Source organism: Poromitra crassiceps (genome assembly GCF_964638095.1).
Source record: "Poromitra crassiceps genome assembly, chromosome: 3".
In the NCBI taxonomy this organism is placed as follows: Eukaryota; Metazoa; Chordata; class Actinopteri; order Beryciformes; family Melamphaidae; genus Poromitra; species Poromitra crassiceps.
This window is the reverse complement of record NC_139625.1, coordinates 13,420,697-13,442,974: the sequence shown is the minus strand read 5'-3', so window position 1 is coordinate 13,442,974 and position 22,278 is coordinate 13,420,697. Positions and strand designations below refer to the sequence as shown.

Sequence of the window (22,278 nt, the reverse complement as noted above, 5' to 3'; positions counted from 1 at the left end):
ACTGGTCCACACTTTAACACTCAATAACTGTCAAATTAAATGACAGACTTGAAAACAGTTTACAGTTTCCTGATATACTACTGATGTTCTAATGATACAAAGCTGGTTGAAAATGGGCGGAGTGTTCCTTTAAATGCGTTAATCTTGTAAAATAAAAGTCGAGTTGTTTTGTCGAAGCAGACTGCGGAAAACAAAATGCTCTGTCTTGGATTTGCATAGCAGTATCGATTGGCTGCTCGGGTGTCGGCCGGCCTTTGTTTGGGTATCCGCCAATCAGGACGTGCGATAGGACGCGCATCCGCATAAATATTCAGTAGCCACAGCAGCTCACATCACAACACAACAGCTGACAACATGAGGAAGAATAAGTGAAAAATGAATAAAAAGCTCGCACACTGCAAGGGCTCCTAGTTTGTGTTTTTTATTTCAAACACCCAAAAAAGTGACGTTTCGAGCAAAGCTCTTCATCAGACAGTCTGATTGAGTCTGATGAAGAGCTTTGCTCGAAACGTCACTTTTTTGGGTGGTTGAAATAAAAAACACAAACTAGGAGCCCTTGCAGTGTGCAAGCTTTTTATTCATTTTTCACTTATTGTTCACCTTTGAGCTCAGCACCTGCCCAACTTGGCTTTTGGATGTGCGTGTATCCTCTCTGATACTGTAACATGAGGAAGAATGACACGGCGGTTGCTGCTCTCCTGAACAAATTCAATATTCCAGGCGGAATGAACAGTGAACAATTAATGAATTCCTTCGTCCTAGATTACATGACAGGCGACACACAGGAGTTGGATGGGGATTAAGGCGACTGTCGTTTGCCGTGAGACGTTCTGCTTTGCCGGTGTGTTTGACAGGGAGAGCAGAGAGAAAGAGGAAGCATTTTAGATGGAGTAGGCCAGGTGGAAGGGGCCAGTTGTCAGATTCGGGTTTGATTGACAAGTGACACACGAAACTGCTCCACAGAACACATACACATCTAAGCAGGGATTCGATTGGAGGAAAGAAAAACAGGGCGTAACATTGTGAGAGTGGGAGTTCCTTGAGTGGAGAAAGTTTATATAAACAGGGGACGCAGGGTAAAAGGTTAGAGAACACACTCAGGAGCATCTCTCCATGGCTTCAGCCATGCCAATACCACACCTTGTTCTGCAAATAAAAAGACACTTCAAATATGTCCTCCATTGTTTTTCTGTGGTTCATCTCTTCTTTTCCCAGTGTATTTAAAATATGACAAAATTACATCACATGAAGTTTGAATGGGGCTTGTAATGGAAAATTATCGATCAAGTGCTTATTGATTGATTAATTATTAATTATGGCCCTTCTAAGATGTATTTTGTGAACTGTGTTCTTCAGTCATTGCAGGAGATTGCTGTACAGAATAGTTTCTGTGAGAACATATGTCTTGTTTTGGGAAGTGTCTATGGGAATAGAGTTTCCTGTGAGAACCTGTGTCTTGTTGTGGCTCTAGACTGGACTTGTTATGTATTCCAGTGAACATTAGATTAGCTACATGGATGAATGGAAAGAACTGCCCTCCACGGAGAGGGGCGGGCAACATTGGTTTTAGTATATGAACTGTTGTAAACAATAATGCGGGGCTCTTGCATTGTCAAATGTAGACAAGAGGAGACCTCCGTGCACGGAGAGATGATTGTGGAAATAAAGAAAACCTCCTATGAACATTTAAAACGGATATCTAATTATTGATGGATCGGCAGAGCATTACATGTGGATTTTTTCCTCCACAGGCTCACAATAGTTTTTATTTACTTTCTTGACGTCCTGCACAGCAGCCCGCATGGAAACATGTTGATGCCATGGTTGACACTATAGTGTTGCGGGAATTCTTGGTTGAGCAGGGTGCAGCATGAGTAAAGGTCAAGTTGTTTCAGTGGGAAAGTACATGGCATGGGTCCCGCTCACCCCTTATGACCCAACACTGCCACACCATGCTACTAAACTGATATGACAATGAGGGTAAATATTTGAATTCAGCTTGAGACTGCGTTGGATTTGTCAGGTTACTTTTCTACTGAAGTGTTACTGGTTGTGAAATTCCCACTTTATACAGCCGAGTCTACTGTCAGAATTAATCAAGCAAAATCCTCCACTTTGGAGATGTGGTCACATGCAGCAATGCAAATAAAGGATAAGCTCCTTGGGTCATGAACAGAGGAACACGCTACAGTATACTTCTCTCACTGAGCTATAGCTGAGCGGTCCATGGGAGACGGGGGGGGGGGGGGCTTGGGGCTAAGGATTTAGCTGTCTCCTTTGTATTTATTTTCTAACTGAAAAAAAAATAGTCTTTGGAAACAGCTTGCACGTATATTTTGTGGGTATGTGTGCCCCCAGGGGTACTCGGTTACGTTGGGGGTACACAAAAAAACAGTACCCTCTGGAGGTAGAGGGAGTACAGCAGGGGGTTGAATGTTTGAAGGGGGTACAGGACTATAAAAGTTTGGGAGCCACTGGTCTAGACAGCCCCATATTTCATCAGCTTTCAACCTTTTCCACACCATCATAGACTTGTCTGTTTACCTGCTGACTGATTTAAACTTCGGAGCTGCTGTTGTTTGAGTCGGAGCTCAGCAGCTTGTTTCAATCTTTATCCGAGTCCTGACACTTAGCTACTGCTGTTAAATCAAAACAGAATCAGTGAAGCTGTGGATCTGTCATTTTGACCTCCTTGACCTCTTATCCTCCTTTTTTCTTTTCTTTTTTTTTACATTTCTTTGTGTATTTTACACTTTATTGTCTGCTTCTGTGCACATGGTGACACCTTGTATGAAATAAGCTGTAGAGATAGTTTGATTTCAATATCCAGACTGACACCTATAGTCATCACTAATGAACCTGTAAGATGCTGCAGCAATGGATTACAATGGACTTTACTAAAATAACATTGATCCTTCATTGTCAAATTGTCTATCAAAGTTTTATGACTGAATCTGTTAGTCTGACCTGCATGTTGAACTAGGCATCTTACACTGGATTACTGCATAATTCCATTCACAACACGTTCTTATTTTAATGTTGTTTTTTCACCTTGGTAGTTTGAATTACAAAAGAGGAAACTATTCACAACCAAGCTTCTTCTTATGTTATTTTTCACCTTGGTTTCAATTACAAAAAAATTTAACTATTCACCATCAAGCTTTTATTTTGAAAGGTTTCACCAGACGCTTTGTGTTTTGTGGCTGGTTTCAGTCACATGACTCTGATTAGCTATACTTTCATTTCCAGATTTGATGTTGATGTGGATCATTCTGCTTTGAGTCTTCTGACTGGATGGACCTCTTACTGGTTTCACTGCTTCTGTCTCACATCGGCTCCACCGTTGCAGGTAGTAATAATAATAATCTATCTATCTATACTATAATTGGACTATCGTCTGTCTGTCTCTCTCTGTCTCTCTGTCCTTCGCGTATCTCGAAACCGTTGGTCGGATCGACTTGAAACTCGGGGGGTGCGCTGATGGCGACCCGACGGAGTGCGGTGCCCTGTTTTTGTGTGATTCGGATGCGAAACACGTTCGATATTAATACATTTGTGTTCAATTAAGCGTGTGCCCCTTCAAGCCCTGGCTTATCTGGGCTAAGTGTCAACACTGCTGTGAGTACAGTCGTTGAGTAAACAGGGTCGTTAACTAAGTCAACATGAGTCCTTGAGATTGAATGGGGGGGGGGGTGTTAAGTTACCATGAGAGAGAGGGTAGAGAATGGTAGGACATGTATTTGTAAACTGAATAAGCAGCATTAATATTCAAGTCTGCCATGAATAAAATCAAGGGGAAATAATCAGTAGAGCTCGGTGATCTTAGTTAAGTGATATTTCGAAGAGATCTGTACGTGGCTATAATGGTAGGCTATAATGAGTCACGCATTCATAAATAATATCCTCTAGGGCAGTGGTTCTCAAATGGGGGTCCATGGCACTTTGCCAGGGGGTCCGCGAAAAGTTTTCAGGGGGGGGGGGGGCTTTTTGTGTGTGCAAAAGCTTCATAGTTCAACGAAAATATGTTATGCTTTAAATCTAAAATGGTTCATGGATTACATTCTAATCTGACAAACCTATCAATTTAAATGTCAAGCACGTTAGCGTGGAAACAAGCTGAGCCCAAAATCACAAATCAGAATGAGGGGGTCCCCGGTATATTTTCTATCTTATAAGGGGTCCTTGGCTGAAAAACATTTGAGAACCTCTGCTCTAGGGCAACACCACTTCCGGGAACCCCATCCTGTGTAAGTAGGGTTCCCAGAGTAAAACCTGGCCATTGGTCGGATCCACTTCAAACTTTGGGAGTGTGCCCTATTGTGCAGTGCAGTGCCCTATTTTCGTGCAATTGCGCATAGCGCCACCTACTGGCCACACAAATAGCGATTTATCTTGATAACCATTCATCTGATCGACTTCAAACTCAGGGAGTGCGCTTAGGGGACTCAACGGAGTGCAGGGAGCTGAATTCCGTGCAACCTGGCATAGCGCCACCTACTGGCAACACAAAAAGCAGTTTATTATGGATGAGCATCATCTGCTGCTTGCCATCGAGAAGCGTTGGTCGGATCGACTTCAAACTTTGGGAGTGTGCCCTATTGTCCAGTACAGTGCCCTATTTTCGTGCAATTGCGCATAGCGCCACCTACTGGCAACACAAATAGCGATTTATCTTGATAACCATTCATCTGATCGACTTCAAACTTCAAACTCTGGGAGTGCGTTTAGGGGGACTCAACGGAGTGCAGGGAGCTGAATTCCGTGTAATCTGGCATAGCGCCACCTACTGGCAACACAAAAAGCAGTTTATCTCGATAGCCATTCATCTGATCGACTATAAAAACTTGGGGAGTGCGCTGCTGGGAACCTGACATAGAACAGTGCCAAATTTTGTGCAATTCGGCACAGCGCCACCTACTGGCAACACAAAAAGTAGTTTATCTTGAGAACCGTTCATCCGATTGACTTCAAACTTGGGGAGTGTGCTCCTGGGAACTCGAAGTAGTGTAGCACTGAATCTTGCAATTTGACATAGCGCCTCCTACTGGCAACACAAAAAGCAGTTTATTTCGAGAAACATTTGTCCGATTGACTTCAGACTTGGGGAGTACGGTGCTCGGACCCCGATGGAGTGTGGTGCCGCATTTCATGCAATTTGGACTTATTCCAGGACTGTCTGTCGGATCGACTTCAAACTTGCGCTGAGGGGGACCTGACAGAGTGCAGTGTGCGTGCAGGGGGAAAGCGCCCACGGGGTGGTGCATGGGGGAACGGGCACTGCACTAGTAATAATAATAATAATAATAAACATCTGTATAGTTATAGCAAGACTGTTTCCAAAGTGCTTTACACAATAAAAAACATAAAAACAAGGAAATAAACTGAGTAAAACAATAAAAACGGACAGGCAGACAGACAGAAAAAGAGGTATAGGTGGTATACAAATACAAGAAAATAACATTTTCATCAAACTGTCAAATATTTAGAATCAGGTGTGTAGTGGTAAATACAGAGGTGGGCAAACTATTCAAGATGAGTAGTTTACCCACCTTGTGTCCGCCATTGATTGATACAATTGATCTGAAATGAGTTGAGTAAACGCTCTGCCTTCTGCTTTCAAAGAGGTGGGTGAACTGTCTTTACTTGTGTTTACCCTCCAGTACACCCCTGATGAGCTGAAGAGGTACAGTAGGTCAGTTAAAGTGATTAAATGGTTTTCTTCTGCAGCCGTTCATGAAGGCACTCTGTTCTACGGCTGCTGGCAGTCGGGCAAGACTGGGGTCCAGGTTCACGTGGATGCAGACCAGGTGATATACGCCGACTTCAATAAAAAGCGGGCAGTGTGGACCGCCCCCCTGCTGGCTGAGCTGAACAACTCCTGGCCCGAGTTTTACTTTTTGGCACAGCTAAAGAGGAAGAGAGTGTGTTCGTTTTACCTGCCTGCCGCCATGGTGGCCAGCCAGGAGCCACCTGTGGAGAGAGGTGAGGAGACTGTGGCCCAGTTTTCTTCTTTTGTCTTTCATAGGGCTAACAATGATGTCCAAATGCTTCACTTTTTAACTTTTTTATTTTATTTTTCACTCTATTTTTCACTCTCTCTTTGTCTCCACTGCTCAGCTGAATAATGGAGGTAATTTACATTGTTGCTAGCCTCAACGCAAGACTCAGCCTTCATTCTTCATTCTGAGTCTCGACTTAGCAACCCCTCATTCCACTGAAGGCTCGGCTAAAATGGGTGCAAGCGACATACACGTTATCACTCACAATAAAACTGTAGCCCACCTCCGACACAATGTTGTTATCCAAGATTTGGGTCCCATGCTATTCCAAAATATTGTGTAGTTTTCAATACCGAGCCCTTATTCACATGCCAGAGCCGAAGTTTAAGCTAAAACACAGCCTTCTCCGGCTGTGTCATTTTGGGTTCAACTGCTCCACAGTATTGGTTGGGTGCTCAGTGGTTGGGAGGGTGTACTGCACTGTTTACAATTTTGAGCTTCGGCTCTGGCTGGAAAGTAGTGCGCCAGGCAGACTAAATAGCGTTACAATTGGTAGTGTAGTAAGTTAGTAGAAAACCTCTAGACAAACGGAACGATACCAAATTAAGTGGCGCTAATTGTGATATGGTGGCTCATGTCATGTCGGAGATATGAGTTGTGGCTAAACCAAAGTGTAACACCTAGGCTAAATCTAATCCACTCTCACATCTCATGCTCAAAGTGTAACACCTAGGCTAAATCTAATCCACTCTCACATCCCATGCTCAAACACACCGTCACCTAAAGAAGCGGCTGCACCACTTAAAAAATATTCCTGTGACTCAACTTGCCCCAGGTCAGGGGTAACGTTATCTGCTGTTTTTACTTCCTTTAGGCTACCTCCTTTTTATTTATTTTTTTTGGTGCCCGCAGTCAGGCCACTCACTGAACAGCAGGCCAGGTGCCGCCTACTGGTTTACTAGGGGTTTTATTACTTTATTCAGGGTTAAAGTGGGTGCATCTCATTGTAAAATTGGACTCGGCCCAAATTGGGCTTCAAACGGCCCAAATCTGGCTAAAAACGACCCAAATTGGGCTTCAAACGGCCCAAATCTGGCTTCAAATGGCTCAAATTGGGCTTCAAACGGCCCAAATTGGGCTTCAAACGGCCCAAATTTTTTGGTATCTTGGCTTGGCTTGGTATCTGATGCCCGGCCTGAATTATGATCCCAGTCCGCCCCTGCTCCACAGGTTTAGTCTCGCTTAGCGGCAGTGCCCTTGGAAAATAGTTTTCAACAATCCAACTTGCCGTTTTCAGCGTGTAGAAACGAGCTAGCGTGTAGGTTTCTGCCGTTAGCTTGCTAGCTAGTTAGCGTTGTTGTTTTCACTGAGGCGGCAGGGCACTATTTACAGCGACACACAGGGAGGAGGGAGCGGAAGCCGCTCTGATTGACATGGTCGGAGCCAATGACAGAGTTTGTAATAAGCCGGGAGCGGACATCCGGCTGCCACCGAAACAGTCGCTCCAATGGGAGAGCAGCTCTAGAGCAGGGCAGGGTTTATCCCTGTTGCCTGTTTCCGTGGCACCAGACTCCTCGGACGGAAGGGAGAGGAGGCTGGCCAGCGAGACTACCACAGGTTTGACCTGTTATTTTGTCTTTTGCCACTGATCTGATGGATGTTCCACCCTTGAGATCAATGACTGTTCTCTCCATCTCTTAAAGGGGTGTTGACCCCCAGTTGGTTTTTCTCTTGTGTAGGTTCTTGGCATAAACACTTTTCTGAAATGTTTAACATGATAAACCAAGCCACATGTGTAATACTAAAGTGAAATACAATTTTATACTTCGGAGACTTAGCTTAACTTCGGTGCGCTGTGGTTAAACTATACTGGCTCAATTTACCCCAAGCATTTGGCTCACTTTGCCCCATAGTCACGTTTTGTGGTGGTTATACGGTGGCAAATCACCAACAATAATGCATATCTTTAGACCTGGATGCATTACTTTGGGGGAAATGTATGTAAATAAATACTTACTACTTATCCCATGTGCTTGTCCCCTTCACAGTCAGATAGAAATGGGTGCTTCTCAAATTTATGGTCACAGTTGATACACAGACCTGTGCCTCAAGACTTGAGACTGGCTTGGGACTCGAGCGAAGTTGACTTGGTCACACCTCTGGTCTAAGACATCATGCTAATTCAGTACAACTGAAAATAGTTTAAAAAAAGTTAGCACGAGAAAGCCTTGCTAAATAAAAACGTTTTTAGGCCTGTCTTGAAAAAGAGCTGAGAGTCTGTGGTGCTCTTAGGTACGGTTTAAGACTGTTCCAGAGCGCGGCGCAGCCGAGCAGAAGGCACGGTCACCCATGGTGTGGAGCTTGGTGCTGGGGACCCGGAGGAGCAAGTTGTTCGCAGATCTGAGGGTGCGGGTGGAGGTTTGTGGGGTGTGTAGGTGGGAGGGGGTGAGGGCCTGTTTATGCATTTGTAGGTGATTAGCAGGACTTTGTAGTCAACTCTGAAGGAGACAGGGAGCCAGTGCAGTGAGAACAGAGTTGGTGTTATGTGTTCATGTTTCTGTACTCCTAGTCTCGCTGGCCAGCCTCCCCTCCCTTCCGTGAGAGGAGTCTGGCTGCACGGAAACAGGCAAGCCCTCCCCTGCTCTACAGCTGCTCTCCCATTGGAGGCATCGATTTCAGACGCTGCCGGATTTCCGCTCCCTGCTTAAGAAGCTCTGTCATTGGCTCCGACCATGTCAATCAGAGCGGCTTCCGCTCCCTCCTCCCTGTGTGTCGCTGTAAATAGTCGCCTGCCACCGCAGTGAAAACAACAATGCTAACTAGCTGGCAAGCTAACGGCAGAAACCTACATGCTAGCTCGTTGCTACACGCTGAAAATGTTGGATTGTTGGAAACTATTTTCCAAGAGCACTGCCGCTAAGCGCCGCCCAACGCAATTCCAGAATGGTGGCCAGCACCACCAGACTCCTCTCACGGAAGGGAGGGGAGGCTGGCCAGCGAGACTACTGTACTCCCAACACTCTCAACCACGTGTCCTTCTCTCCCCACAGCCCCGACAGCTGTCGTCTACCCACGGCAGGAGGCAGAGAACACTCTGTTGTGCTACATCAGCCAGTTCTACCCGCCGTCCATCAACATCAGCTGGAGCACGAACGGCGTTGAGCTGACGAAGGACGTCACTTTGAGCAACCTGATCCCCGAGCCGGACGGGACGTTCAGCCAGCTGGCCAGCCTGACCTTCAGCCCCAAGCCTGGAGCGGTGGTGGAATGCAGGGTGGCGCACCAGACCGGAACCCTCATGGTCAACTGGGGTGAGCCATTCTTCTCAACCCAGGGTCGGGACCCTCAGGGGGTCGTGAAAGGGTTGCGAGATGATTTATGAGATCAGAAAAGCACTTCTCTTTCATAGTATTTATTTCTAATCATACTATGGGATAGGCTCCCTTGCGTATTCTCTGAAGCTTTTACTTCACTACTCCAGCCCTGATTGCCTGGCAGTCGTGACATCTGCGTCACGACTCAGGACCCTCCTCCCTCTATATAGGGCTGACAGTACTGCATCATTCAATCATCTCTTCTCACTTTAGAAGTATTATCTCTCACCTGTTGCTTCCTCAAGTTAGCTTAAACGTTCGCAGATCAGAGCAGGTGACTCCATCGCTGAATACGGTGTTCTGGATAATCCAGGTTGTGCTTACCATCTCCATAGAAATAAAGGCATTCATGAAGATTAGAATAGCACTCTAGTCTGTCTCCAAACAGTAGAGTTTGTTCTGCTGGTGGTAGTATAGTGTAGCTACTTGTCACACGTGTCACAACACGTGTCACTACGTGTCACACTATACTACCGTGGAATGACGGTCGCAGCAGCACAATGCTTTATCTCCATTCCCAAATTCACTGGTTTCTGCAGTAAGTAATCTTGAAATTAGTGCACCCTCTTCTGGAAGCAAGACATGTGTGTGTTTGTTTATATGCGGCTTTGAGGAAGGCAAAGCTGTAAGCTGTTAGATGTGGAGCACCAGCTGCTAGCCATTAGCATACAGGTCGGTAGCTCAGCTGACAGGAGTCTCGAGACACACACACACAGAGACACACATATACTTTTCACAAACACAGAAACGTTATATGGGAGGGAGCGCTTCCCATAGTGAGACATCTCATACTTATGCTACTTGACTAGAGTTACAGAAGTAACCTAAAGATTTATTTTCATGTGCAATTCTTCTGATCGATGTGTGTATATTATATATATATATATTATGTATATATTATGTATATATATATATATTATGTATATATATATATATATATATATATATATATATATATATATATATATATATATATATATTACCATATTTTTTACAAACTAATTTAATTCAACTCAAACCACAATATCAAAAGAATAAAGACCTGCTCCAAACAGTAACAGCAATGGCAACTTGAGTAGCGACGCTATTGCCCAACACTGCCTGCAAGCAGAACGCGCCAAAGTTGTTCAGTCTGTAAATGTCTTACGTCTCCTGTCCTGCAGTGTTCTCATCCCAGCCGGGATCCATCCCATCCCAGCCGGCTGACTCTAACTCCTTGGTGCTGCTCGGTGTCGGTCTGACTCTGGGTTTACTCTGTCTGAATGCTGGAGTCGTCCTGTTCTACAAAGCGCTTCACCTCTGACCCGGGAGTCGTCGGTTCAAATCCCCAACAGGATGAACTGTACCAACCCGATCTCCAAAAAAATTGTAAAATAGCAACGTTTGTGGACATACGTTGGTATTTTACGATGTCGGCTAAGAAATTGTAAAATGGGAACGTATGCGTCTACAGCGGTGGGCGTGGTTTGGGCGTGTTTTACGGAGATTTTCTGTTTCTAACCCCTCCCCCTACTCTAATCCTCACCCTAACCACTCAGAACGTTACTATTTTACAATTTTCGAGCCGAAATCGTAAAATAGCAACGTTGGTCCATATCGTTGGTATTATACAATTTTCTAAGAGACTGTGTTGACTGTACGGGTGGGAAAAGGGAACAAGTTCACACAGCTGATGTTAGCTAATGTATTTTATTTCATTGTACAGTACAGTACATAACACGGTACAGTTAGTAGGAGCTAGTAGCCTCCAATAGCACAGACTTTATTTCTGGTGTTTCTTGCAAATCCCATTCATATTGTTTGTCTGTGAGTGTGTTGTCCTGTCAGGAGTGTCAGTACTACTATCGGAATCAGTCAGTTTAGTACTTTGCTGTTGTGGTTGGAAAAAACGTTCAGGCTAACGACACTTGTATCAGTTATGACTCATGAGTCATAACCAGGGTGGGAATTACACAGAGGCCATAGTGCTGAACAGGCACGTGACATTTCTTGCCCTCATTATGACTAATGTGAGTTCCCCATTCATTTCTCCATAGACATTTCGAAAAAATCCTTATACAGTAATATAACAATAACGAGTTTTAAGGCTGGAACAAAGCCAACCTGTGACCCACTGAATCCTGAGTGACCATAAAACATTTCAGTTGTCTATAGAGAAAATGAATGGCGAACTCACTTCCGGGGCAGGAAACGTCACAGAAAGTCATGCGACGGTTGAGCTCTATGGACGGCGGCCATGGCCTACATTGCCCCTCCCTTTGGCTGTGATGCCCTGAGATCCTTAAAGCCACCTTGGCAGTGTATGCCCTGCTACCAGCCTGCTACTGTCAGTTGCTTTAAAAGCATCAGTGGTCTCAATGTGTTGCCTGCCCTTTGCAAAGGATGTGTAATTGGCTCATTTTAACACACATTTCAGAAAAATCACTCTTCATGATGTCAATAGAGCAATGGCCTAATGTGCCCTAAAAAGAATTGTAGATTCTATCTGGCCTTGCCCCTAAAATGATGAAATTCCCACCCTGGTCATAACTGACTTAAACCTGATATGAACTGACTGATAAACCTGATATGTGATGTAGCCTACATTAATTAGACCTGGTATGTGATGTACAGAGCTGGAATATGGTCTTCTTTATCTTTTGTGATGAATGTGGATTGGAATGTGGATACTAGGCACACTTACTACAATACACTACTACACTTAGTAGGATAAGAGACACACACGCAAGCACGCACACGCACGTGCTCGCGTTCGCGTCTCTTACACACTTAACATAAAAGTGATTGTAGTGCCTGTATTTTGATTTTGGATTATATTGAAGACCGCATGAAAATAACATAAAATGATTCTATACTCCCTGTGTAAAAGCATTTTTGTAACGCTTTATGTTAAGATCCTTATAATATGCATTAATTAATAGGTAATAAGGTCCTTATAAGGTACTTACTAACACTTATTGGGCTCTATCTTCCGACAGGCGCTATCCCCTAATAGCGCTTTGCGCACCTGTTTGCAGGGAAGATAGCATTCCACATTGCGCCGTCTGCCAGGTGTTCTGCCGAGTTTTGCTCCCCCGCCAATCAGCAAAAAAAAGCATCCCCACCTCACGGGAGCATACTTGTAATCATTTATACAGAAATGTAACTGTTTAAAAGTGATATACTTGTCTGGTAGACGTGACCTCCCTGATTTCTAAGTTAAAACAGCCCCGAAATATGTTGGGGATGCAATTCTCGGCCGGGATGCCGAAAGGTTCACGGCAGGTGTCCCAAGCGCAAGTTAGAGCTGTGCCAAAATCATCTGCGCCCCAAAATGCCTGCGCAAACGGGATTTGGGCGGTCTTAACTACCAGAATTATTCACAGGCGTGGCCAGGCAAGGCTGGGCATTACGTCAATCAAAACCAATCAGATTCCCGTCTCGCAATGGTTGCGCTAGGTATGCAATATGCTGTAATTCTCTCCATGCGTAATAGAGTATACTCACTCATGCGAGGACAGAGAGAGCTTATTGACAGATCGTCTGTGGTGCCAACGACCCTTCGGGTTAGGGAGGTAAATAGCCTATGTCTGATTGTCCAACAAGTTTTCTCAATTCATTTCCCTCTTTGCGATATGATAAAAGTTTCTCAGTGAGTTATAGTTGATTGCCTCACTGAATTATCTGCTAATACCCAATTTTAGCAGCATAATTTGATGTCTTGGCATGGCAAGGCTGTGCGTAATGACATATCCAAAAGGAATTCCACTTTCCACTGCGCAAATACCTCTCTGCGCTGGGAGCGCAGCCGTAATCTCCGTGCAGCGCACCCAGCGCAGAGAGGTATTTGCGCGTAAGAGGTCCTTTTCAAAGCTCTTAGCGCAAAGTAATTGCACGCTGCTGACGATAGCATAATGCCATCTATCACCACATTTTAGCGCTGAAACGCCTGCTTTGGCTTGTGGCAGCCAATGCCCAGTACAATTATCACAGGCATGCGCTTGTGTCCGCCCCCAATTTGCATTGCACATGGCGTTAAACGAGCGCAAACGCTAAATTAGCGCTTTTTGGAAGATAGAGCCCCTTATGTCTTAATAAGACTTTATAGTTGTTAAAGGAACACTCCGCTGATTTTCAACCAGCTTTGTATCATTACAAAATCAGTAGTATATCCGAAAACTGCAAACGGTTTTGCAGGTAATCATTTAGTTTGACAGCTGTTGAGAATTGATTTGAGTGAAGGTGTGGACCAGTGATTTCATTCATGCACAAATGACATCACTGTTCCACAACAGTCAAATTGACTCAAATCAATTCTCAACAACTGTCAAACTAAATGAATGACTGCAAAACTGTTTTCGGATATACTACTGATTTTGTAATGCTACAAAGCTGGTTGAAAATCAGCAGAGTATTCCTTTTAATACCATCATAAACACATGTATTGTTAAATTATAAGACGTTTCTAAGCACTTAAGAAACTTGTTAACAGTTCATAGACTGCTATGAGTTTCTTATAATTGTTTATAATAGCATTACAAAAGTGTCGCACACTCTGGCTCCATATGTAATTGTATGCCGTTTCGGCCCTCCGGCCTTCATTGTTAATCTTGAAGAAGGCTGGATGGTATTAAAGGAACACTCTTTTGTTGAGTCTTACTAACTTACCCCTATTACGCCATTGTTAAAACTTTTGCAGCTAGGTGGGCATGGTGGTGCAGTGGTGGTAAGCGCTGTTGCCTCACAGCTAGAAGGTCCTGGGTTCAATTCCCACCTGGGACGCTGTGAGCGCTGAAGGAGTGCATGCCCGTCCGCATGTCCTCGAGTGCCCACCGCCCGGGTGGGGTCATCAAAAGGGCCTTTTGTGTGGAGTTTGCATGTTCTCCCCATGCCCCCTGGGGGTTTCCTTCATATAGGAACCCCTCACTAAAACATGCAATATCCTGGTTGCTGAAGTGGTGCCTCCTCTGGTCGTTCGGGGCACCTGTTGGGAGGGAGGGGAGCTCGTTGGAATAGCATGATCCTCCCACGTGCTATGTCCTACCGGTGAAGCTTCCCCTGTCAGATGAAAAGAAGCGGCTGGCTACTGCCCATGTCTCGGAGGAAGCATGGAGCCAGTTTCAGCTCTCCCCAGATTGGCAGAGGGTGGAGCAGCACCCAGGATAAATACATTACAATTAGCATTAATAGGGGATAAAAATAGGATAAAAAAAAAAAAAAAGCTTTTGCAGCTACTGGATCTAAAGCAAGAACAATGCCTTATTATGCATTTATTACCAAGCATATTTTTCTTTCTGTTATGCAAATGTGTCTGTGTTAACTTTTATTATCAAATAAAGAAATTCAGAACTCGAAGCCAGGATATGACAATTATGTGATTTGCATTAGGCGTCTTATTTATTTTATTCTTGACTTCTTTGATTTCCAATTTAATTAGGCTTATAGGATCATTTCAGATATATAACATTTTTCATGAATTGACTTTCAGATATCCGTAGAATATAATGCATCCATGTTTAATGGATGTGGTGCTTAATTTTGAGATGGCGCTCTTCCCCGCTCAGGACCAAAGGCTGAACCAATTGCCTAACTTTTTTTGGCACATATTCTATCCTTAGTTATACTTTTAGTGAACTTTAATTACCTTGTCACATATAGTTCACTTCAAATCAGCAGAGGGCCAATTATGTGCAATCACTGTATGGTATATTGGTATCGTGTCAAGTCCAGGACATGGCCAATTAGAAAAGCTCAAATTAAGAAGAATAACCCAGAGAATGAATCACGTATTCACTCTCCAACATGAAGGTATGATTCCAAGTCTCAAAAAGGATGCAGGGCTAGGGATGGGAATTGATACGATTTTATTGATATCGATTCTGCTTATCGGTCCGATTCTTTATCGATTCCGGAGCAATTTTCTGTATGGGGGGGTGGGGGGTGGGGGAGGGGGATATGGCTACAGAGGTTTCAGCATCAACGCAGTCATTTCATTATCTCTTGAGTCAGAACACGTGTGTCTAATAACATTTGAAGGTTAAAATAAATTATTGCTACGCTCAAAGCTCGTTAATTCCACATTTATTAGTTTACCTTCAGGAGTTTTGCGTTTGATCCCCACTTGAAGAGTGACTTAGAGTCACTTTGTTGAGACATCTCAAGAGCATCGTACCGTAGTCTCAGCTTTGTCTACCACTGTATGTATCCCTTATTATTATACATGTCTGACAACATGGAAATGGAATTGAACACTTTCGCTTGTATGTGGCTGTCAGCGGAGGTCCAAAATGCGGATCCTAGGAGGTACGGTGGTGCAGTGGTAAGCACTATCGCCTCACAGCTCGAAGGTCGTGGGTTCGATTCCCACCTGGGGACGAGGTGAACGCTGAAGGGATGCGTGCCCGTCCGCATGTCCTCGAGTGCCCACCGCCCGGGTGGGGTCGGCAAAATGGCCTTTCTGTGTGGAGTTTGCATGTTCTCCCCGTGCCTCCCGGGGGTTTCCTTCATATAGGAACCCCCTTCACAAAAACATGCAATATCCTGGTTGCTAATGTGGTTCCTCCTCTGATCGTTAAGGGCGCCTGTTCAGAGGGAGGGGAACTGGTTGGAATAGCGTGAACCTCCCACGTGCTATGTCCTACCGGTGAAGCTTCCTCTGTCAGGTGAAAAGAAGCGGCTGGCTGACTGCCCATGTCTCGGAGGAAGCATGGAGCCAGTCTCGGCTCTCCCCAGATCGGCAGAGGATGGAGTAGCAACCAGGATTGAGAAATCAAATGAGCACTAATGGGGGATAAAATGGGATAAAGAATCAGGAAAAAAAATATTCAAAATGCGGATCCAGGCAGGGGGCTCGCACTATGTTTGAATGCATAAAATAAAGCTGATAATATACAATTTAACCATTTAAACGTCTGACCCTTTCAAAGTACATCACAAACGGTCTGTTCTGCTGTAGCTCGACAGCGCTCCTTAATCCAGAACCTTCCCAAAAGTTCCTTTTGCAAAGTAAAAAAACTGGTCCATTGGAGTGAATGGAGATGTCTACCAAGTCTCGCTCAAGGAGGAGTCTAGCTCCAAGTCTCGCGAGAGTTGTTGTAGCAAGTATACAGTTAGAAAAAAGCTAAAGCTATGCTGTCTGTACGCCCACACAACAATCTCCTCCCGGGACTCCTCTCTCCTAGCCTGGTAAACCGCCCGTCACGTGAACTCACATTTCATTTGGTTCTCCGTGACGGTCTGGACCCGCACAGGCAGTTTAAGATGATTGGTCGAGCCATGCCGGCCATTGCCGGGCCGACGAATCAGCGGCGGCCGTAGGCGGGCAGGCTCGTCTGGGCAAGTAGTGGGTACATGGTCTTTGTAGTTCTTTTCACTCGTCAACATCGCGGAAGTGACAGGCAGTCTGAATGAAATTGAATGTAATGTTCCCAATTCTATGTATTAAATTCTAAAAAACGACCCTCAACATTTGGGAAGGCTAAGCCACACAACTAGTTCGTTATAATCTAACTAAATGCTTCGAAGGTGACTTTACGACCGCGAGGACTCAATCAATGAATACCACGGAGATCATCCACAGGCACCTTCCGCGATCTGATTGGTTGAAGTTAACACCCACCAGCGGTGATAGACAGATGGGTCATCCAATCACCTGCCAAGTAGCTTGGACAAAGTGCCCGCCTCCGTCAGCGGGTCTGGTGACTTCAAACCCAGATCGACTGGTTTAGTGAAACCTATGTGGAGCTATACCGTCCATCTGGCAGCGTCAGGTTACCTCTCTCCAGCTCTCACTCATGTTTCCAGCATTCTCTTCCTCCAACAACTCGACTTTTCTCCTCAAGACATCTCCTGAGAGAGACTGAGTCACACACAGCTACAAACAGACCAGATCATCTCCTGAGAGAGACTGAGTCACACACAGCTACAAACAGACCAGATCATCTCCTGAGAGAGACTGAGTCACACACAGCTACAAACAGACCAGATCATCTCCTGAGAGAGACTGAGTCACACACAGCTACAAACAGACCGGATCAACTCAAAGGTAAAGACATGTGTTCCACGTCTCTCGTTTCCATGTTGTCAGACACTGATAATAAAAACCTGAGCCTGTCAAGTTGCAAAAACAAGCACTTTTAGTGGACATGTATACATTGACGGTGTGCTGTGCCCCATGTAAAAAAGATGAAAAATAAATAAATACAATGCATGGGTTAAAAGATCAAAGAAAACACATTAAAAACATATATTACATAGCATGAATCTCACACGAGTAATCAAACATTAAAAGCAGTTCTGAATAGGTGGGTTTCGACTAGAGATTTGATCGTGGGCAGAACGGTGCAGTCTCGGATGTGTTTTGGGAGTGAGTTCCGGAGGCGGGGGGGCAGTTATTGAGAAGGTTCTGTCAGCCCAGGTCCAGCACTTGGTCCTGAGTGGTGGGGAGGTCCAGCACTTGGTCCCGAGTGGTGGGGATAGGAGGTTGGCATCAGTGGAACGGAAGGCTGCGGGAAGGAGTGTGGTGGTGAAGCAGGTCGGTAAGGTAGGAGCGGGCCTGGTTATGGAGGGCTTTGTGAGTGAAGAGAAGCACTTTGAATTGGATGCGATTCTGGAAGTGATGGAAAAAAAAACTCTCGTAACGGACAAGCCCATCTTTTATTGTCACACGAACACCACAATACATGCATGCGGCCACAACACACTCATGCGGTGGCATGTGAAAAGTGTCCTCTGCATTTAACCCATCCAGGCATGTCCTTTCCTCCGGGGGGCAGGCCAGGAGCAGTGGTCGCTTTCTCGTACATCGCCCGGGGACCAACTTCGGATGTTGTCGTCACTGGTCGGATGACGATGACGATCTTATCTTCTGCATGTTTTTAGTGGGGGGGTTATATACGGAGGAACCCCCTGGGGGGGGGGGGAGAACATGCAAACTCCACACAGACAGAAAGGCCCTTACGACGAGATAACCCACCTGGGCAGTAGGCACTGAAGATATGGGGGGAACACAACCACAGCGCCCACAGTGTCCCAGGTGAGAATCGAACTCAGGACCTTCTAACTGTGAGGCGACAGCGCTACCGACTGCGCCACCGTACCCCCATGAAGGCATGGGTTAGAGTTTTGGTAGCAGGGAGTCATGGGCGGAGACAAGCTATGCTTTCTAGGTGGAAAAAGGCAGTTTGGGTGATGTGTTTGCACCAATGATGATCATGTCAGATTTGTCAGTTGAGTTTGAGGACGTTTGTTTGCATCCATGATTTAACTTCGGTGAGACAGTTGGTCAGAGTGGAGTGGGCTTGCAGTGGTGAATGATTTGGTGGAGATATACAGCTGGAGGTCATCGGCGTAACATTGGAAGCCGAGACCATGGCGGCATGTGATTACATTGTAGCCACTGCAGCTGCTGGCCGGCTGACGCGATCTCGCTCAATAGAGCATCAATAAAAAAAAAATATATCAGATTAGTTACTTACATCAAGTTAGGAAAATAGGGTAGAGGTTGAAAAGTCCAAAAATGATCCTTTAAGGCCCAGACACGTACACGAAACAGTTTCGGAGCCAAAAAGTTGCACTTGAAAACACCGCAAAGACTACAGCCGACAGCCAACTAGCACGTACAGTACGTTCAGATGCATCACACAAAGCAGCGTTTGCCTACCATTTTCACGCCACCCTTGCTCACTTAGACGGTTTTGTAGTATACTACTTCTAATTGAGATTGAGAATATGTCTGATCAAAAGTTTCAAATGGCACTGGCGTTGTCAGCCCTCGAAACTGCTCAAGGGGCTTCCCAAGGCCACGTCATTGTGAAAATATCCGTGTATTGGAATTATCAGATAAAGTTGAAAAATTTGCAGAAAGTTTTGTGCACGCCCCCTCCCTTCTCGTCTGATTCGCTTAAGCTGCTGCTGACTAGCCAATCAGAGTGATTTCTTTCACCGACGACGACTGGAAAAGCTGCCGACGAGCCCGACTAGTGCCAACAAAAACTAGCGCCACAGATGCTCGATGGCCGACTGTCGGCCCTCTGTGTCGGGGGCTTAGGCCTTTTTGGCAAGCCGGTGTTTAGGTGACTATGCTGGGCCCAGCCTAGACACCAGCGACGTTGCTACGTCTCTGAACATCCCTGTAATACAGAACCTGTAAGCGCTGCGGGTCATATAGAGACCCTGAAAGCTGTCCGTTCCCTTAAAGTAGTTAAACGGTGCAGGTTTACGCAGGTCGGTCCGTTCTCCCCCACCCCTCTCTCCGGCACTGTCTGTGCGTGCGTGTGCATGTGTGTGCGTGCGTGTTTCACCAGCTGTGTTTTCTATCTCCAATCTCCCTTCCTTGTACAGCCGGGGGTGGGGAGGGGCCTAGGCTAAATCTCATGCGCCTCATGCGTCTCATGGACACACATTTCACTTATAGAAGCCGCTGCACCGCTTAAAAAACAGCATTCTTTCCCATCTCTGCCAATCAGCGTCCGCTTTCATCCCCGCTGCAAACCTTTTCAACTCTTAATTGTGCCTGTAGAGGAGAGCAGCGAGAGGGACCGGGCAGAGGAGATAGCTCTCCGACATGTTAACCAGGCCCCCCGTCTCCGCCTGTGCTCGCCACTGATAGGCCAGAGTGGCCGTGGGACACATTCATCTTCGGCGTCAGCTTTTATATCCGCGTTTTATCAGCGCTCAGACAAGCCGCTCCCCTACAGGCCAAGTTGCAAAGCACTGGGGCTGCGAGGGAGACATCATTTTAAACATTAGTCTCTTTTTTTTATCCCTCCGTCATCTTAAAAGGCTGCCAGACCGTCCGTCCCCTGAGTGTGGCAACCCAATTACCAGAATAAAACGTCGGCATTTGACATGTCACCAGTACAATCTCGACGTAAATTTGAAACCAAAAATGTTAAAACCTTGCTGCCTTTCCAATGTTAAAGGAACACTCTGCCCATGAAGGGACAACAAGTTGTCCCTTCATATGGCTAAAACAGAATATATTTTATTTGGTTCAAAACCCAGGTTGCGCAGATTGGTTTCATCTTAAATTATCCTCGGAGGCCAGATCTTCCCTGCTAAAACGTCAGTGAGCTACCTGGGTTGCATTTTAGACAGCAGCCTGGGTGGGGAAACCATGGCTCTAAAAACCATTAGCAAGGTTAATGGTAGAACCAAATTCATAGCCAGAAAAGCTCCTTTACTGGATGCAGCCAGTCTGCTTTTGCTGGCTAGCTCTCTTGTTTTATGTTGTTTTGATTATGCCATTTGCTCCTGGTATGGAGGACTGTCAAAGGTACTCAAAGATAAATTACAAGTCTCCCAGAACAAATTAATCAGGGTTGTCTTAGGTCTATCCTCTAGAGACCACGTTGGGAAACAGCATTTTCAGCAGCTTGGCTGGCTCCCTCTAGAGGCCAGGGTGGTCCAGCTGCAGCTCAGTATGGTCCACAATATCTGCAACAATAGGGCCCCTGAATATCTTAAGGATCATTTCCAGAGGAGTGGTGACGCTCATGCTCATCAAACCAGAGCTAGTATAGCAGATCTTTGCCTGCCCAGGTTTAAAACCAACATGGGCAAATGTTCTTTTAGGTTTAGTGGAGCTGTAAACTGGAACATGTTAGCCCTCCCGATCAAGACTACTACCAGCCAGCTTTCTTTTAAAATGAAGGTCAAATCCTGGCTTTTAGATAATGTCACAGCATAGATGCACTTTGTCTTGGTTCTCGTTCATTTAATTTTATATTATTTTATGTATTTTGATGTTTTCCGAGATGCATGTCCTCTGTTCCATGTTTTCTTTGTTACAATACATCAAATAAAATCAATCAATCAATCAATCAATCAATCAATTTTCAACCAGCTTTGTATCATTAGAACATCAGTAGTATATCAGAAAACTGTAAACGGTTTTGAAGTCTGTCATTTAATTTGACAGTTATTGAGTGTTAAAGTGTGGACCAGTGACATCACTGTGACTCAAATTAATAACTCATTAACTCAAATCAACTCTCAATAACTGTCAAACTAGATGAATGATGAATAGTTTGACAGTTATTGACAGTTGATTTGAGTTAATGAGTTATTAATTTGAGTTAGTGTGGACCTAGACTCAGCCCTCAGTCTTAATCCGTTTCACTCCTGTAAGACTGAGAATATTACTATTTAAATCTTTGCATAACGTTAGGTGGCGCTGTTGGAAGCCTTGCATCGGAGAACCAATCATGAGTGTTGTGGGCGGGCCTGCTTTCTGGGGGCAGTGACGCTCATGCAGAACCAGTGTCTCGCAAACATCGCCGCGTTTGCGGAGAAACATATTAATCACTTAGAAACAAACATAACCTGTTAATAGGACGTGTTTCATCCGGCCCCGGCGGCTAGAGGTCTTTTCCCCAGCGATAAGCCCGACTCCCGAGGCTAACGTTACAGAGCCTGCTGGCTGCTGATGACTCACAGTAGCAAGCGGACCACTTGCGGGTAGGAAACATTATTGTAAAATAAACAACAGGTATAAACTCTCTTTGCAGCACATCGGTGTCTTGCTCTATATTGGAACTATGAAACATTGCATTGCCGCTACCAAATAAAATTCTAATAATAAATGTAGGCGTGTCTGCTGCCGGCGGTTCTCGCCGGGCTCTGACAGACAGTTTCTGAGCCGAGACTAGTGTGGACCAGTGATGTCACTGGTCCACACTTTAACACTCAATAACTGTCAAATTAAATGACAGACTTCAAAACCGTTTACAGTTTTCTGATATACTACTGATGTTCTAATGATAGAAAGCTGGTTGAAAATGGGCGGAGTGGTCCTTTGTGTGAAACGACTTGGGTTATGTTTAGGCAACTAAAACAACTTGCTTATGGTTTGGGTTAGGCTTAAATGACGAAAACATTAAATGTGACTCACGGTTGAAAGATAGACTTTGGAAGCGCGGTGACCA

The 22,278-nt window shown here is 45.1% G+C and overlaps 1 protein-coding gene across 1 annotated transcript; it reads left to right on the top strand.

Moving 5' to 3' along the window:
• The first annotated feature begins 5,931 nt into the window (after positions 1 to 5,931).
• LOC310772933 (HLA class II histocompatibility antigen, DP alpha 1 chain-like) lies at positions 5,932 to 12,036 on the top strand. The gene is made up of 3 exons (XM_083632879.1): positions 5,932 to 5,982; positions 9,050 to 9,310; positions 10,537 to 12,036. The coding sequence occupies exons 1-3, from the start codon at positions 5,949 to 5,951 to the stop codon at positions 10,674 to 10,676; spliced, it is 435 nt and encodes a 144-aa protein (XP_083489005.1). The 5' UTR covers positions 5,932 to 5,948; the 3' UTR covers positions 10,677 to 12,036.
• The last annotated feature ends 10,242 nt before the right edge of the window (positions 12,037 to 22,278 follow it).